Raw genomic sequence first — 19,513 nt, 5'->3', positions numbered from 1 at the left:
AATGGGTTACTTCTCACCTTCTCATCAACTCCTTCCTAAATGATTAGAGCTAAGCAAAACACCGAAACAAGCCAGAATAATAATAATGGTAATAAAAAAGCCCATTTACCTTCAGAGACCCCAAATGTTTCCCCAAAATCCTTTTACATCCACTGAAGGAGAAAAATGAAATTTCCCTAATTGCCAATATTTTCTCATTGTTACTTAATTTCACTATCTTGTAGCACTATCGTGACTAATCATTTGCTTAATTTTCATTTCCTGAGAGTGAAGTGCTAAAGTCTCACAGAACTTAACACTGAAGAAAAAAGAGAAGTCATCTGATCCAGCGTGCTCGCTGCTCGCTGCTCACTGCTCACAACACATTACGGCCCAGAGAGAGCAGGTCACTGTGCGATCAGTGACAAAGACTGCCTTAAGTCCTAACTTTGGTGTCTGCTTTTATATATAGCACGATGAATCGTAAGTGCTGTTTTCACTTCTCAAGCATTTCTGCCAGCTTCTCTACACATTTTGTTTCTCTGTTCAGATAAACATTTACTCATCAAACCATCTCTCTGGTTCCTGCTACAGACAACACTTAACTCCTGAGTCTGTTGTGAAATCAACTTTATCTTGGGCTGTGATCTTCCTCCCTCCCTGGTCCTTCCCTCTCCCCCTCTTTCCCCCTATGTCTGCTTCTCTTTTGTCAGTTACTACTCAACCAAGACTGGTCCCAGCCTTCCAGCCTCAGTTTGGGCTACAGGAATGCGCTACAAAGCCCAGCTAGCCTCAGCCAGCCTTTCTTTTCTGTTTTCCTCCCTACCTACCTCCTCTGGTGCTGAGAGTTGAAACCAGGACCTCACATATACTAAGCCAGAGCAGTTATCTATGTTAGTCATCTATCACCAGGTAAGCTCTTTGTAAAGTCTTTTTGTTTTAAGACTTATTTTTACCTTCTGTGTATGAGTGTCTCCCATCCATGTATGTATGTATGTATGTATGTATGTATGTATGTATGTATGTCTACCATGAGCATGCCTGCTGCCAACAGATGTTAGCAGAGGCAGCGGGATCATCTGGAGCTGGTGTTAAAACAGCTGGGAGGTAGGTGGGCCATGAGTGCTGGGACTGACCTGGGTCCTCGGGAAAAGCATCAAAGCTAACTTGCAGCCCCTGCATTGTCACTGTCCACTTCTGTAGGTCTGTGCAGCAAATACAGATCTCAGTTATGTGGCCTTGACTCCAAGCTCTCAAGCTGAGGCTTCTAGACTGAATTCATGAACTGTCTAAGCTGTCTTTTTATTTACAAACTGCTGTCATCTTATTTCCCTCACCCATCCTGTTCTCTATTGCATGCTAGTAAATACACTTTACTGTGCCTTTCAAGACTCATGTAAGAGGTAGGTACGTGAATGTATAATAAAGCATGGAAAGTAGAAGCAGAGATCTCTTACTCAGCTCCCTGCACTTCCCACCCCCAGAGCCAGCACGGGCAATGGCCTGAACACGCCCTTCGAGCCCTTCTCCAGCACTCACAGGTTTTGTATTTATTCTACACATTTTCCTAATCTGAAAACACATGCACATTTTAATATTAGCCCCGTTGTTATAAACTACAAATTAAGAACTTCAAAAGTCCAGGTGATATGCCATTTACAGATGTCACCCTCCCCTGGCTCGTTCTCCATTCTCCCTTTCACCCTGTTCTGGCAGATTCTAAAGTAGCTCATGGAGTTCCGGTGGGCAATCCGCAATCTACTTCATCATCTACCTGTCCTGGCTATCGTATGTGCCCACCAGAATGGAAATAAAATTTAAAATTTAGTTTTTTAGTGAGGGCTCTATTACCATGTGACTGACTAGTGGCTATGTTACTGGACAGCACAGACATGGGACATTAGGTGTCAGAATGGCTCCACCTGTAGATAATGTTGTCTCCTTAGGAGCTAATGTTCTCACCCGGCACAGAGTGAATTTTGTTTCCTAGAAAGGTTGATGTCTACGGTCTTTAGTTGCTTTTACTGTTTCTTTTCCAAGTCTCTTTTCTTCTAAGAATTGAGATCTTTGTTGTTAAGTTTAGGACTTAAAGAGAAACTCAGAAGGAGTAAGCTTTGTTTCTCCTGGCAAAAAAGCTAGTCTGTGGTTTGCAATAAACTGAATAACCAGCCTTTTAGTTCAGAAAACGTGTTTTCTCCACAATTACTTTGAATTATGCCTTCTAATTTTTCTATTTTTTTGGATACTCATTACTCATTTAAAGATTTTATGCCTGCTCTCAGTTCTGTGGACACAGGGTTCTAACACGAGCAGATGACTATGCCTCCCTGTTCTAGTACCATGCACTGCCTAGCCAGTCCACCAGCACAGTACATCTGTGTTGTGCCAGGCAGCCAGACTGAGTGTTTTTTTTTTCCCTCTCAAATGGTGAACTCTACAAACTCTCACTGGCTTCTGCTCTGAGCCTGCTTTACCTGTTGCTCTCTGACTGGAGACAAGCGCTCTCCTCAGCCTTTGTGGTTACTGCTTACACCACTGCAGCCTCTCTCCTGCCCTGCAGTCACTGTAAATCTATTTAGGGGTGGTTGTTGTTTTATCTTTGCTTTTTAATTTGAGCACACTCTGTTCTAACGCCATCAGCTTCCTCCATTCTTTGAGCACTGTATTATTTAACTTCTACTTGTTCAGTTGTCAAGCAATGACACCTGTGTGGGTGGGCTCCCATTTCCTACAGACTCCCTCTTCCTGTCAAATGTTGTGACACCTTACATCCCATCCCGTTCTCACACAGTTTCTGAAGCTGGTTTTTCTGGGCTCTGCTGTTCGACAAGTTCGTACTAGATAACTCACATGACTGGCTCTGTTAGCCTTTCCAAACTCGTTTAGAGATCTGTTCTCTTAAAAACAGTGTTCAGAATAAAGGGAGTCTAACAAGGCCATGCAGACTGCTTCAAAAGTCCCTCAAGACATAAAACTGTCACTGGAAAACCACCAGGTTCCCACAAAGGAAAAACTGGCTTCCAGTCAACTATCCCCAGGCCAGATCACAGGAGCAGACTGGCTGGTGATGAACCTGAAGCATCCAGCTCTGTTAGCAACACCCTGGATGCTACCAGGGTAGCATCAGACAAGGAAGAGCAACAGACAAGGTTTGAGACACCCAGCCAAAAACACTCAGGGGTATAAACCGGAGGCCTTCTTCTTAGAGACACAGTAGTTAAGATTTTCCTCTATTTTAAACGGCATTCAAAACCATTTCCTATTTCATTAGGGATCTAAAGGGGAGAAGTGAGGCATGAAGACTCTGAGTAGAATACAGAAGTAGGGCCAAGAATGTGCCAGACAGTTCTTTGTGGTCCCTTACAGCACTCCATAACTAATTCTGCTTTTCAATCCCAGCAATAGATCAACTCTAGGAAAAGGTAAGAAAAGTGCCTACATGTTTCCCCTTATTGTAGACAAAGGGGTTCCAACAGTAGAAGGCTCTGGAGATGAACAGGAGGCAGAAGGGTTGCTGTGGGACACTAGGACCAGAAGAACAGAGGTAGATAAATGATGTACATAGCAATTGACATGGCTTATACCAGCCAAATAGGTCTGTGCAAAGCGACCTCAACCTGTTGAGAAGGAACTCCCAGTCCTGGGACACAGCCAACAAGCACTCCTATTTTAACCAAAAGCATTCAGAAATCCAGCTTGGCCTAGAAACCAGTTTAAACTGTCATTCTGGTCAGACATCTTGGTGCAGGCCCACAGTCCTCATGACTCATGAGGGTGAGACACAAGGCCTCAGGTTCACAGCATGGCTGGGCTACAGAGCAACCTGGGCAACTTAACAAGACACTGCCTCAAAAGAAACATTAAAAACAGTGTGATAGGGGACTGGAGAGATGGCTCAGCAGTTAAGAGCACTGGTTGCTTTTCCAGAGGTCTTGAGTTCAATTCCCAGCAACCACATGGTGGCTCACAACCATCTGTAATGAGATCTGAGGCCCTCTTCTGGTGAGTCTGAAGACAGCTACAGTATACTCATATACATAAAATAAATCTTTTTTTTTTTTTTAAAGCAAACAACAACAACAATAAAAAAAAAAAAGGTGTAGTATTACTCTGTGGGAGCATGTGTGTCAAGGTCAGATGACAACTTTGTGGAGTCAGTTCTTTCCCTCAGGTCACCAAGCATGTGCAGTCAATGTCTTTACCTACTAACCATCTTGCTGTCTAATAAACATGTTTTAAAGGGAAGGCTAGGGATATAATCAGTAGCACAATGCTTACCTAGCATACGTGAGACCTAGGTTCAATCCCAGTCCAAAACCAAAACATGATTAAAATAACAACAAAGCGACCACAACTGTAACTGTAGTGTGTGTGTGTGTGTGTGTGTGTGTGTGTGTGTGTGTGTGTGTGTGTGTGTGTGTGGTACTAGGAACAGAACCTGGGACTCTACCACAAACTCTATATCCCTGTGCTAATATTCAATCTCTCCTCAGTCAGACTGGAAAAAGGCTGCCTTATGAATCACTATCATGAATCCAAAGCCAAAATGAGAAAGTGTGCCCATAGCACATTGTAGGCAAGCAGCATCTTTAAAGCCTGATATAATCACAGCACTGTAAGACCTGCCCCTTCTAAGTGTACAGTGAGGTGTTTTTGATCACCACAGTCACAAAGTTGTGCAACCACCATCACTAGTTACATTTTCATCCCTTTAAAAGGAAGTCCTGTACCTGTTGACAGTCACTCCTACTAATCTTCCACATCTACAGACTAGTGTCCTAGACATTTCAGGTCAAAGGAATCACATCATCCATTGACAGGCTGTGTCTCCCTTCCTTTCGCTCAGGTGGGAGACACCACGGATAATTCACCAGGCTGGTATTGACACACCACATTTTGCAGTCTATGAGTGGCATTTAAAAAGTATGTTGATATTACTTATGTTAACCGGCGAAGAATGACTCAAGATTTGACGCAAGGTACCATATATTATTTGCACACTGATCTCTTGGCCTAAAATACTGGTTACTAACATTTTACAATAGATCAATTTATAAATCAGATTACAGCCAGATATGGTGTGTGTTTGTAGGCCTAGTGCTTTGAAAGGCTGAGGCAGAGGATTGCTTAAACCCAGGACAGGGATACCAGCCTGGAAAATATGGAAAACCCTCCACTTTAAAAAAAAAAAAAAAACCTAAAGTAAAACTCCCTAGATAAATTAAACATTAATATATATATATATAATATTATATAATACTATATATTATAATAATAAGTTAATAAGATACAACACATGTTCATTCTATTGTGTGTCTTGTGGTAAGATTGGTAAAATACTTCTTGGCTTCCTCTAGTACCTTACTCTAAAGCTGTCCCTCTCCTCCTTCCCGTCTGGATCGTCACTGCAGCCCTGCTTCCTGTCACAACTGATCCAAGCTGGACCCGCTGGCTCCTCACTAAGATAAAAAACTAAGACTCTGCTTCTAGCTAGCTGTTCTCATCTTGGTTCCAAGAGCTACATCAGGAGACTACCTGTTACTATCACCTGGCACTTGAAACAAGCAGCAAGCATGCGGAGGGAGAATGGCTCAGACACCACACAGAGAATAGCAGTCAAAGTGACGAGGAGCAGGAACACCTGGGCACACTGGGTTGCTTCAGCCCGAGTCTGGACCATTCCTACAGCTCAGCTACGCTCCTGCCCTTGATTTTTATTTATAGAATATGCTGCAGACAACAGGTTCCTCTTGATGGTTAAGCGAGGAGGTTTCCCTGATCTCCAGCCAACAGTCCTCATACAATCACCTCCCCAACAAGCCTACTGTGGGCTTTTGTTTGTTTGTTTGTTTTGCTGTAGAGTACATCACAGGCCTTGTGCACACTAGGTGAATGCACTGCCAGAGCCCTCTCCAGCTCTTAAGTTAGTTTCTTTTTAGCAAAGGCTTAATTTTCACAGTATTCATTAACCAAACACTTTAATTACTACCTGTAGAATATTTTTAGAATTTATTTATTAAAAAAATTCTCAACACATTCTCGGATAAGTAGGTAGAATAAAGTTAAGGTTTCTGTCAATTTTACTAAGATCCCTGAGCTGGCAACACAGGTAAATGTAACGATGGTATTAGCCTGGTATGTGCATGGCAACCCCTTTAAAAAGACCAATACCACACACACCAGCTCATGTTTCTATTCTGCAAAAAGAAAGAAAGTCCTTCCGAAAGGAAGCTCTTTTGAGTTTTGTTTCGTTTTCATAACACATCACCTCATGACCATTTGGGCTTGCCTACTAAATGTTTTTAAGTCTTCTAAATATTCCTAAAAAGATCTGAAATTTTGGGGAGACAACTGACTTATAGTTCCTTTCTAAGTTCCTCCCCAAAGGCCTCACTAAACATCAGTCAGCACAGAGATAGAGTAGCTAACTTATCTAGATTAATTTTCTCATCCTGTAAATTAATGCGATATAGTGTAATTAAGCAACACATCTACTGATTACACCATGATTGCTGGGTAGGTCATGAAGCCCAGCAGGCTCTCCCTACAGCCTGGTTAGAGGCTCCCGCCTCCGTGGACCTCTGAGCCTTCATCTGCTGCTTGTCTCTAGAACCATTGCTTCATTAAACACAGTCATTTCCATTGTCTCTTTCTCTCTTAGGGAAGGCTGGGTTCAAAGATGTTTCCATTTTGAGGGCATAGACTTTTCCCTAAAACCAAATCCAGGATTTGTCATGTAATAAGTTTCTAGTGGAGATTGACAAAATAAATAAATACATTTCTTAAAAATCCTTATCACAAAATTTAACAGAGATGGACAGGCCAATCATCCTTTGAAGTCTAAGACTTGGCTCCGGAGGGAATTTGTATCACACTGTTTCATTTATTCACCTTCCCTAAGACATACTTAAATTTTAAAACTTGTATTTTATATTTTAAAATCTTCAAGGAAATCCCCTTATAATCACTGAAATACCCCAACTGTGAGCAACTCCCTTCTTTGTTTCTGATGGCCCGGATCTTAGGAGTGCCTTTCTGCAGCTGAAGGAACAGTATGTGACAAGGTGACAAAGTGCTACTTATTTATTTCTCCCCCTTTCACAAAACCCTAAGGCTCTAAGTTTAAAGATGATGCACACCAGAATCTGCTGGTTTTCTTGGATTCACACTGGGCAGGAAGAAACTAGAAACTGACTGTAGCCTAATTCTTTTCCAAATCAAAACGGTGACCCAGGGATAAAAGTCCAATCTTTTAAGCTGATAACCAGCTGGGTGGGAGTGAGTGCTCTGCTCAAGGGGATGCCCAAGTCACCACAGCAGCCCGATGGGCAGACGGCACCCCAACAGGCACAAGAATAAAGAACTTACTTTCTACTTTCTGCTTTTAAAGGTGAGGATGAGAATAACTTTCCATGGAGGGGAGTTATTGTTTTCTCAAACATTAAACATTGTTTCCTAGTTCGGGTTTTAAATTGCCACCAAGACACAAACGTTATGCTGGCTTTGCCTTGGAGAATGAGGAAATAAACCCAGTATCATGTCCTCTGTACTACCCAAAGGGTTGCATCACAACTACAGAGCTTCTGGCTTTGCATGTCCCTAACTGTCCTCAGCCCCCTTTCCACTCCCAAAATCTATAGTCCAGAAAAATGGACATGTGCTCTACATGCTGATCAAGTGTGAGCACCACAAGCAAGACTCTAAGCTGGCATAAAAAGGACCAACCAGAGTCCTTCCTAGTACTGTATCTGACACAGAGGCTCTGAAAACCCAACCTCTTCCCACCACGTCAGGACTAACTACACTAGCAGAGCCTAAGACCATCACACAAAGAGAAACAAAGTCAAACCGTTGCTTCTCAACCCTGAGCTGGCTCCTTCCATTTTGTAAGTGAATCTTTAATCTTTTTAAAAAATTATTTTACTAACTTATCTTTATGAGTGTTTTTCCATGTGCATGCCAGGTGCCCTTGGGGGTCAAAAGAGGGCATCAGATCCCCTGGAACTGGAGCTACTGACAGTTGTGACCCACCATGTGGGTGCTGGGGGAATCAAACCTAGGTTTTCTGGAAGATCAGCGAGGGCTCTTAACTGCTAGGCTATCTCTCCATCCCATAGTTTTATATCTTTTTCAGCTTCAGACCAGAAGATCCCTTCATTCCTAAAATTGTTTGAGTTGTAGTACTATCAGCTGTAACTCAAAAATCCAACTATACTTATAACTACACTGATTCAGGAAGGAGGACCGAGGCAAGCATGGACCCGCCAACCTGCTGTCCTTCAAAGCCTTTGTTAGTGTGGTTGCCTCTGGCAGGTCCTGCTGTTTCTCCTGTCTATCACCAATACACCATCTCCACCTGTCAACAATCTACCAGGGCAGTCCTAGAATTCCTTAAAATCCTAACACAAGTTTGCATCATTCCATTTCCTATAAAGTTGGAGATAAAACACATTCCAAGCAATACATTAGATGGAATTTTGATTTTTTTTTTATTTTTTAGGATTTCAAAGACATCAATTTCATAAAACAAAATTTCCAGATTTAAAGCAAATCCAACCAGGATACGGCTATTTCAATATATTCTATCATACTTAGCAACAGCATATTTTCCACTTTAGAACATTTGAAATTAGTGATGAAACTCTCAAACATACCTCCAGTAAGGCTCCCGTCTGGAAGAACTTCAAAGGTTTTTCTATTGAATAATAAAGACTATGGTAGCTCCCCTTAGCCAGGTATGCTCTCACCAGCCCAACCGCTATCACCAGCCACCTAGCGAAAAAGAGAGCACGGTGAGGAGAGGAAGCAAGAGTACGGTGGACTCAGGACAATAGAGGTAGGAATAGCAGGGCCTATGTAAAAAAATTAAAAAGACCCTAGATTTACCCAGTGCTATGATGTACCGCCCACATGAAGGGCATGGTCCCCAGAGTGGCTCTACTGGGAGGTGGAACCTTTGAGGGCTGAGACCTAGTAAGACGTCTTTAAGACATCAGGGGCACGCCCTGAAACAGACCCTAGGACCCCAGCCCTCTTTCTTTCTCTCTTTTGTGGCATGATCATGAGGTGAACAGTTCTGTTCCTGCCTTGTCACTGACCAAATGTAAAGAGGTCCCTTCAACTGTGGGCGGAAATCTCCAAACTGCACCAAAACAAATCTTCCTTCTTTGCAAGTGGATTATTTCAAGTATAGTATAAAAATGATGGACACGTCAATTGTAGTTCACAAAGACCACATTGTAGCACAAATGAGTGTTACACTACCTACAACATCCTGTAAAATAAGATTACATTGTGGCACCTCATTTGTCTGGAACTAGGCTCTTTGGTAAACCCATCTGCTGAGAACAAGGCCAACTGGAAGGGAAGAAGCTATTGTGCAGTTAAATCAGATCCCAGAAAGTCTGAGGGGAACAAGGGGCTCAATTTTACGCTGTTAAAGGCTCTTTAGTAATAGTCAGACTGGGAAAATATTTTAAACTATTTTCACAAGTGTCTCAGTGGGACATGTCCATATATCGTGATCTTTCTTATCTAAATTACATACAAAGTAAGAATAAAAGTTGCCTTTGAAGAGGAATAGTTTTATATTTTCCAAAACCAAGTGAGATAAGAGATCAATCAATAGGTATATTGGTTAGAAACCCACAAAACAAGAAAGCACTGGGACACCTAGTTGTGAGCATTACCTTTCTTCTCTACCTTCCCTCTCAAAAAATTAATACTAGGCCTGTGGTTTCCTGTTATCTATAAGGAAGCAAATGGCACCTGGTCATTAAGGCCCATTAAGAACAGATTTAACTAAATGTACACGTTTAACTAGGCAACAGTATATCCTACAAACTATCAGAGGGACATTAAATAAGGATTTATAATAGAAGAAATAAATTCCTTACTGGTCTAACAGGTCAGTATAGGCAGTAACAAATTAACATTCAAGTTTATTATCAGTTAAAGTTTGATATGTTATTATCAAGTTTATAATAAATTAATGCTCAAGTTGACTAGAGCATTAACTTCCCTCTCAGAATCCTAACTTCTTTTCTGCGTTAAGACCCCATTCCTCACCCTTATCTTGTGTTCCATCACCCAGAAAAAATGAGGTCCTTCACCTTACTTGAATTTGCTAGAATAGGAATTTCATATACCCACGATACAGGATCCCTAACTGTTCTCCTAAAAAAAAAAAAAAAAAAAAAAAACAACCACCAACCAAGCAAACAAACAAACAAACAAAAAACCCAAAACAGAATCTGGGAACATTCATGTGAAAGTCAACTTGTATCTGCTGGAGTTCCACTGACCTACGTTTAAATCCAGAGATTCTGAGAATGTGTATGATCTTATGCAAGCCTGTGTTCCTTTCTTTTCTTCTCCTCCTCCTCCTCCTTCATTACTCTGTGTAGCCCAGGCTGTCCTGAAACTTGCTCTGTAGACCAGGCTGTCCTTTAACTCAGAGATCCACCATCTCTGAGCCTATGTTTCAACACCTACCATTTCTAATACTAATCAGTCTACCACCCTCCCAGACTATTTCTTCATTAAACACTTACAACATTTGTGTAAGCCTGTATTAGCATGTGCTAATACCAGCAGCATCTAAGGAACATACGAAACGAGCTGATTCAAGCAAGGTGATTCGGAACAGGATTTCACTGTATATATACACTTTGTGCCCATTTTAAGTTTTGAAGCCTGCCAATGTATTTCCTACTGTAAAGGATAATTAAGACTAATAATATGCCGTTCTTTTAATTTTCTCTGTACACTTGAAAGTCTTACCTAAGAAAATAGCTGGGGGGAAAAAAGCCATGGCGCTAGGGATATAGTTCAGAAGTAGAGCGCATGCAAGTGTGAGGCCCTAGACCTCACAAGAGGTCAATCCCCAAGACCAGTAAACAAAACAGCAGCAGTAGCAGCAAAGAATGATAGGGTGTCAAGAGTGGTGGCACAGGTCCCTAACTCCAACAGTCAGAAGACTGAGGCAGGAGGATCACAAGTTCCAGACAGCCAGGACTACATAAATGAGCTCTGGTCTTAAAAAAACAAAACAGGGTTGGGGATTTAGCTCAGTGGTAGAGCGCTTGCCTAGCAAGTGCAGGGCCTTGGGTTCGGTCCCCAGTTCCGGAAAAAAAAAGAAAAGAAAAAAAAAAACAGAAAAAGAAAAAGAAAGAGAAAGAGTAAAGGGAAGGAGGAAAGGAAGAGGACAGGAGAAACTGCATGTAAGAAAGTTTTACAACCTAGAAATTTCCTAACAAATTATATTGTGATCCACCTCACCAAAACCACCGGATTGCGAAAACTGGATTCACCTAGCCCAACTCTACCTAACTGGGTTTAAAACAAAACAACAACAAAACAAAACAAAAACAAACAAACAAAAAAACCACTAGAGGCCCAGAGAAAGAAGCAGGTTTCTTCAAAGTCACGGGGCAAGTTGTGTGAGAACTGGAACTAAAAACCCTCTTCAAAATTGAAGAGGCAGAGTTGAAACTGGGTAAACACCGTTCCGAGGGTCCATTCTCTCCCTACCTCAACTTACCCCAAGAAAGTCTACCTAATTCCCCCCTCGGAAGTCTACGCCCGGGTCTCGGGCGGCTGGCCGAAAACTTCGAACAGGTTCCCACTGCCTCTCAGATGAACGCTCCCGCTAGGGTTTTGAAAACCACCGCCTAAAATGAATGGTCGCCGCAGCCAGTCCGGCTTCCTCGCGGGGCTGGGGCAATCATGACCTGCCGCCCGGGACTGACCTCCGCCCCGCGCCGCGCAGCCCCGCACCTGTGGCCGGCCCCCAGGCTCACCCGCTCGCCCGCTCGCCCGCTCGCCCGCTCGCCCGCTCGCCCGCTCGCCCGCTCGCCCGCTCGCCCGCTCGCCCGCTCGCCCGCTCGCCCGCTCGCCCGCTCGCCCGCTCGCCCGCTCATGCCCGCTCGCCCGCTCGCCCGCTCGCCCGCTCGCCCGCTCGCCCGCTCGCCCGCTCGCCCGCTCGCCCGCTCGCCCCGCCGAGGCCCTGGCCAGGCAGCTCTGCGGCCACCCTGCCCCGCGCTCGCCCCGCGGCCGCCCGGGCTGCGGGTCCGACACCCAGCGCGCGGGCTGCAGAGCGCCCCCGCCGGCCGCAGAGCACGCTCCCCGCCTCCCCGGGGAGCTCCAGCCTCACCCCGCCGTCATCACCACATTGTAGATGACCAGGTACGCCGTGGCCACAGGCCCGGGGCCCTTCTTCTTCCGCGCGCCGCTGCTGTCGCCAGCCACGGCTCGTCCACTGCCGCCCCCATTCCCCTTGGTCGCTGCAGTCGCCGCCGCTGCCGCCATGTCAAGCGCCTGCAGTCCGCTCTCCTCACGCGTGCACCTCAGACCCGACTGGGTACTGCGAGGGGGCGGAGGGAGGGACGAGGGGGAGGCGGGGCCGCGGCACGGGGCGGAGCCAGGACAGCGCCCACGGGGCCGCCATCTTGGATGAGGGCAAAGACGCTCCAGGCGCTCCCGCCTGGCGACTCATCTCCGTAGCCGCCGCCATCTTGGATGGGGGTAATTTCCTCCCGACTTCCGGCGGGCAATCAGTTTTGGCATCCAGCGCCATATTTGATTAGGTTAATGTGAACGTGGGTCTCACTTGCCAGGCCTGCTCTTATGAATAATTAATTTGTTTCTGGTCATTTGCTATCTTATAACCATCTCTTTCTGCTGGATCCAAATGACATGTCCTAGTCCTTGGTAATTTTAGCCTCTCCCGGGTACCATATCTTTACCCCTCTACACAGTTGCCCAAATAGCTAGGGTGATTTTCAGCAGTTAAGCTTGGTATCCTGTTAAGAGAGCAGCAGGAACCAGAACTTTTGCAACATACTATCTTTCTCTTCAAATTGTAGCCAATTTAGGAAACCAGCCTTCCCCATCTTTTGATTTTATTTTTTTTTTAACCTGCACTGTTGGACAATTCCAACAGTCTTTGGGGGTTAGGCAGTTTGTCTCTATTCATAGGCCTTCTTTTTATGAAAGAGGATTAAGGTAATTCAGTGGCTAATAGAGAACCAAATGAGGCACTAAAGAGTTAATTATACCTAAAGGTTATGGGCTAGTGGGAAGGAAGTACTCCTACTGAGTTAAAACAGAAATAACTTCTGAGAGCTGCTTTAATCTGCTGACCCCACTCATTTCTTTTTTTAGTAGTTTCTTCATAAAAGTACCTTGCTATCAATGTTCATAAATAAACTGATATTTATGTAACATAATAAAATATGTATTGATTCCAGGAAGAATTTTTGGAGCATATACAAGGTTGTGTTGGAGTTTAATCAAAATAAAGGAAAGAAACAGAAGTTGTCACTCTCCCAGAGATTACACAGAAGGAGCCAGGCATGAATCGATATGCATTAGCTAGTGAAAAGTGGTGTTAGAAAAGTATCACAGTGATCCAGGTCACAATGACAGTGATTCAGGCCAGTGTGATAATAATTAAAGGAGGGATGAACACTGAATTCTTAGAATATTTTAGAGTTGGTGAAACGTTTAAGTTAAATGTTTGGTTTTGATGGAAGGTAAAAGAGGTGTTCAACTTGGGAGAACAAGTTGTAAAAAAGTGGATTTGAAGGAGAAGTCAGAACTTTTATGTTCGGCTTGAAATCCTTTTTAGAAATCTAAGTGGAGATGTGGAAGACACAACTAGATTTAAACTCTGAGGTTCAGGAAGACCTGCAGGCTGGGGGGAGGGGGGAGGGGACAGGGGAGAGGAAGAAGGAGAGGGAGGGAGAGTGATTGATTGATTGATTGATCGATTTGAGACCATCGGGATGACAATAGGATTTAAAGTCATGATGTCCCCCAGAAACTGAGAGGTAGCAGCAGAGCAATTGTTGAATTCTCATTCTTTTCTGCTCTCAAGGAATGTAAAGACATCCTGCTGCCTTGTTTTCCCTGACGTTTTAAAGAACAAGTCATGGAGAAGGGAACAGGTTTGGTTTTCAACACACACATGATAGTCCACAACTATCCCTAACTCCATTCTCAGGGGATGCATTGCCATCATCTGACCTCTAAAAGCACCAGGCACACCCATGGTACATATACACACATGCGGGTGAAACACTTCTACAATAAATAAAATAAAATAAAATAAAATAAACAAGCCCAAAACAAACAAACAAAAAATACAAAAGTGCATCAGCCCCCCACCTCTCATAAAGGAGTGAACTATTTTTCAAAACAATCATTCACTTTAAAACTCTCATTCATGGGGTTGGGGATTTAGCTCAGTGGTAGAGCACTTGCCTAGCAAGCGCGCAAGGCCCTGGGTTCGGTCCCCAGCTCCGGAAAAAAAAGAAAAAAAAAAAAACAACTCTCATTCATTTTAACTGATTCTCTTTTCAATAATACAATAGGAAAGTATATTAACTTTCCTATTATATCAACTTAAAACTCAGTATCTATTTTTGTAGCCATTTATACCCAAACCCATCAGTTCTGCAAAGGTGATTTTTTTTCTAATTACAAATGTGTTCATGTCTACTACTTTTCTCGTCCTATTCCTGTAACTTTAATTTTTTTCAAAACCTATTTTTAATGATGGTTCTTAAAGGCTTTAACCTCCCTTTAACCCATCACCCACCAAAGGGAGTGGGAAAGAAGAGTAAGGGAAAGTAGACCTAATGTTTAGGAAGGTTCTTTGGAGCAATTCCAATCTGTGTTGTCTGGAAATCTGTAGCTCAGTTCACAGGTTAGCAGTGGCAGCTCTGTCTACTTACAAGTACCTCATGGAAATATTGGGTCAGCAACATTGGTGGCACAAGCTATCAGGAACAGCTAGGCCTCAGCCTTGCCTCAAGGAGGGACCATGAAGAGCACCAGAAGTTGTTCTTGGCTGTGCCTCTCTCAGGGAAGGGTTGACCAAGGAAGACTTGAGACCCACTAGTATTACACAGCTAGTTCTATAAGCAAGCCAAGCTCCATCACTGTCCATTGAGCCCTATTTATAACCTCCAAATATCACATGTCCTCCACGGGTCATGCTTCAACTGTGCAAGCTGACATCACTCTGCCATCAGCCTTGGTCTGTGGAAGTGGCGAGAAACTGCAGCACATCGCCAGAAGTTTTTCTGATGCATTTCTTTCTATGGAGTTCTGACAAATGCAGTTCAACTACACAATGTAAGGCACAGCAAACAAGCATGTTATTAGCAAAGAATCCTTCATCGCGTGTCCTTTCCCATGCTTGCTTTAGCAGAACATCCTCTCTCCTGTGTCTGCTTCAGCAAAACATTCCTTCACAAGCCTGCCTTAGCCTTTAACACCTGTGTTCACTTTAACAAAATGTTCCTTCACTGTTTGCCCCAGCAAAACACTATCCAACACAACTGACTTCCAAAAGAATCCTTAAACTTCATATTGCCTTTTAACATGTACATGGTTTTTAATGACAAACTAAGATACACTGTAACAATTCTGTACAGACCTTAAAAGAAAAATATTCAACTTCATATGGAAAAACAAACAAACAAAATAAAAAACAGGAGAACTAAAACAATAAAAGAACTTCCGAAGGTTATCACTCTAATTTCAAGCTGTACTACAGAGCTATAGTAATGGAAATTGCATGGTATTAGCATAAAAACAGGTTGCTCAATAAAATCCAATTAAAGACCTAGATGTTAATCCACACTTATGGACACCTGATTTTTGATAAAGAAGTCAGAAACACACAACTGAAAAAAGAAAGCATCTTCAACAATGATGTTGGTCTAATTGGATGGTCTAAATGGGACCTCATGAAAATGAAGTTTCTGTAAAGCAAGGGACACCATCAATAAGACAAAACATTAGCCTACATGTGAATGGGAAAACATTTTTACTGACACCACATCTGACAGCAGGATAATATAAAAATATATAAAGAACTCAAGAAATTAAACATCAGCAAACTAAATAATTCCATTAAAAAATAGAGTACAGATGTAAACAGAATTCTTGACAGAGGAATCACAAATGGACGAGAAACATTTAAAGAAATGTTCAGCATCCTTACCACTAGGGAAATGCAAATCAAAACAACTCCAAGATTCTATCTTACATCTGTCAGAATGGCTAAGATCAAAAGTACAAGTGACAGCTCAATCTGGTGAGGATGTGGAACAAGGGGGAACACTCCTCCACTCCTGCTAAGAGTGCAAACTTGTACAGCCACTTTAGAAATCAATATCAAGGTTTCTTAAAAAATTGGTAATTGATCTACCTCAAGACCGGCTATACTACAAGGACACTCCATCCTACCACAAAGGCACTTGCTCAATCAACTATGTTCATGGCAGCTTTATTCATGATAGTAAAAAACTGGAAACAAGCTAGATGTCCCTCAACTGAAGATAGAATAAAGAAAATGTGGTGTATTTATACAATGGAGAATTATTCTGCTGTTCAAAAAAAAAAAAAAAAAACATCATGAAGTTTGCAGGCAAGTGGATGGAATTAGGAAAAAAAATCATCCAGAGTGAGGTAACCCAGACCCAGACATGGTATGCACTCGCTTATAAGTAGAGATTAGATGTAAAGAACAGTCATGTGACAGTTCACAGACCCAGATAGGCTAAGTAACAAGGAGGGCTCAAGGGGAGACACATGAATATCCCTGGAAAGGGGAAATAGAAATTCTGTGGCTTGACTAGGAAACAGGTGGGGATGGGTGGCATAGAGGGAGAGAGTACTGGGAAAGATGGCTAGAATTGGGAAGCATTTCAGGAGCAAGGTAAAAACTCAGTGCAATGGAAACTCCCAAGACTCCTAGTAATGGGGAATACGGAGCCTGAACCAGCCATCTTATGCAACCAGGCAAGACTTACAGTGAAGGGACTGAGTCACCAACCCAGGCACAACTCCTTCAACCTACAATTTGTCCTTTCTAAAGGTGTTCTGGGGCAAAGGTGGCTCAGGACTTGTGGGAGTGGCCAATCAATGACTGATCCAGCTTGAGAACCTTGACAGGAGGAGCCCATACTTGACAGTGCTTGGAGGGCCAGGAACCAGAGGGTGGATAGCCCAAAGACCTAGGATAGAACCAGACATAACCAGAAAAAAAAAAGGTCAATGAAATAATTCCTAATGAGACTTTACTATGCCTGTAGTCCAGAGCCTAGCATAATTGTCATCAAAGAAGCTTCACCCAGCATCTGGGAGGAGCAGATGCAGAGACCCACAACCAAACATTAGATACAACCCAGAGAACCCTGTGGAAAGATTGTACGAGCCAGAGGGGTCAAGACCACCACAAGAAAAACCACAGAATAAATTAATCAGGGCTCACAGGGGCTCAAAGAGACTGAACCAACAATCAAGGAGCCTGTGTGGATCTGACCTAGGTCCTCTGCTTTTATGTTATACACTTGGAGTTCTTGTGGGATCCATAGCAGCGGGAGCAAGGGCTGCCTCTGACTCTTTTGCTCCTTTAGGACCCTTTTTCTCCTACTGGGTTGCCTCATCCAGCCTTAAATGAGGGGATACACTAATCTTATCGCACCTTGATGTGCCATGTTTGGTTGGTATCCCTGGAGGTTTGTCCTTTTCTGAAGGAAAATGGAGAAGTGGATTTAGGAGAGAGGGAGGGTGGGGGGTTGGGGTGGGGACTGGGAGGAAAGGAGGTAGGGGAAACTGTGGGTGGCATTAATGTACGAGAGAAGAAGATGTTTTTTTTTTTTTTTTTTTAAAGATATAATGTAAACCATTTAATGTGACCTGTAATAATAGTCTGGTTTTTTTTGGTTTTGTTTGGTTTTGGTTTTTCAAGTCAGAGTCTCACCATGTAGCTCTGATTGTCCTGGACCTCAATCTGTAGACCTGGCTGGTTTCAAACTCAGAGAGCTACCTGCCCACCCTGTGCTGAGATTAAAGGCCTGCAGCACTGCCATTTAACTTCAACGGTTTGTTCTCTTCCTGCCTCTTCAGTCTCACTATTGGAGCTTTACGTAATAAGTAAGCCCTGGGTCCAAGTGCCGACATGCCATGCGCGAACACCCACTCCAGTACACACACACAATTTAAGATTCAAAGAGATAAGTAGTTATGAAAAGCATAGACAAGAGATCTAATCCGTGTGATCATATTGGGAAATACAGATTAAAGGGTGCAGTGACTCGGAGTTGATTTTTGGAGCACTGACACAGGCCTTAGATATAAACAGAAGAAGAATTGTAACAAGGGACAAGGAGTACTCGTGGTCAAGCAGTCTTGGCCAAGGATGGATGATCTGTAAGAAGGCTCTGCTGTTTGGGGATCCAAGGTGAGTACAGGACAGTGACTGGAGACTTCCTGGTCCTTGGGAGCTTCTGGACCATGACACTATAAGAAGCTGACAGTAAGCTAACTCAGTTACCACTCCTGTGCCTTTAGCTTTAAAAGGTTATGAGACAGCTTAGGTATTATTACCATGTGTCTTTGTCACTCTTAGGTTGCTGTGAACAGACACAATGACCGAGGCAACTCTAAGGAAAGAAAGCACTTAATTGGGGACTTGCTTACATTGTGTGTGTGTGTGTGTGTGTGTGTGTGTGTGAGAGAGAGAGAGAGAGAGAGAGAGAGAGAGAGAGAGAGAGAGAAAGAGAGAGACAGAGACAGAGACAGAGACACAGAGAGACAGAGAGAGACAGAGAGACAGAGAGAGAGACAGAGAGAGACAGAGACAGAGACAGAGACAGAGACAGAGAGACAGAGAGACAGAGAGAGAGAACAGAGACTGAGACACTCTGGGCTTAGCATGAAACCACAAAGTCCATCTCCCAGTTACACACTTCCTCCAACAAGGCCACACCTATTAATCCTTCTAAGCATTTCAAACAGTGCCGCTCCCTGGTTGCTAAGCTTTAAAACATGACTCTATGGGGGGGAGGCATTCTTATTCAAACCACCAAACTGTGATTTAGGTAGACAGTTCTTTGATTAAGGAACCTAAGAGCAAAACAAAGCAGGTAACTGATCAAAGCAAAGGAGACAGAGAAAAATGAAGGCGACATGCTAGGACTTTATCTTGCTTTGAGTTACCTTGTGGGCCCATGTGAGGGCCTTAGAGCAAAACCAGTTGTTGTTAAGCGCCTTACTAAAGTCTCACTTCACACCCTGCTCTGCCTAGCTGTAGCATATTCATCTCAGTTCTTTTGGTGAGCAAGCCTCCTTTTCATCAAGATGACTTCTCTCCCTGTCTTCATTCTGATCCAAATTCTTCAGTAACATTATCGAGGGATGTTTCCGTGAATTTCTGGAAAGAGTTGATCTCCCAGCCATGATATCTACATTCGTCCATCATGCACACCACAGTCATTTCAACTTGTGTGCGTTCTCTCTCCCACTATAAGTCTTAGAAGACAAGAACAGTGGTGCATTTTGTTGGTGGAAGCTCGTTTCAGTTATTTGCTTCTATGTTCTCTTTTGTTGTCTAACACAAGACACCAACCTGTCAAGATGACATAGCCTGGTTTGATCTTTCTTCACTAATCAAGTAATTACTTGAAGACTTGCAAACTATGAGGACAGCAGACCTAATTGGGGCCCTATTACAAAA

The 19,513-nt window shown here is 43.3% G+C and overlaps 1 protein-coding gene across 1 annotated transcript in view; it reads right to left on the bottom strand.

The window, feature by feature from the left end:
• Window positions 1-12,353, bottom strand: part of Hacd2 (3-hydroxyacyl-CoA dehydratase 2) — a 91,075-nt gene extending 78,722 nt beyond the window's left edge. Inside the window, exons 1-2 of the mRNA XM_032900155.1 lie at window positions 12,134-12,353; window positions 8,634-8,751 (exon numbers count right to left, since the gene is read on the bottom strand). Coding sequence (XP_032756046.1) covers window positions 8,634-8,751; window positions 12,134-12,288 — 273 coding nt within the window. The 5' untranslated portion in view covers window positions 12,289-12,353. The remainder of the gene's footprint in view (window positions 1-8,633; window positions 8,752-12,133) is intronic.
• Window positions 12,354-19,513: the final 7,160 nt, after the last annotated feature.

The sequence above is a fragment of the Rattus rattus genome, chromosome 4 (genome assembly GCF_011064425.1).
Source record: "Rattus rattus isolate New Zealand chromosome 4, Rrattus_CSIRO_v1, whole genome shotgun sequence".
In the NCBI taxonomy this organism is placed as follows: domain Eukaryota; kingdom Metazoa; phylum Chordata; class Mammalia; order Rodentia; family Muridae; genus Rattus; species Rattus rattus.
Note: the sequence above shows the minus strand (reverse complement) of the source record. Positions and strands in the feature narration are given on the sequence as shown.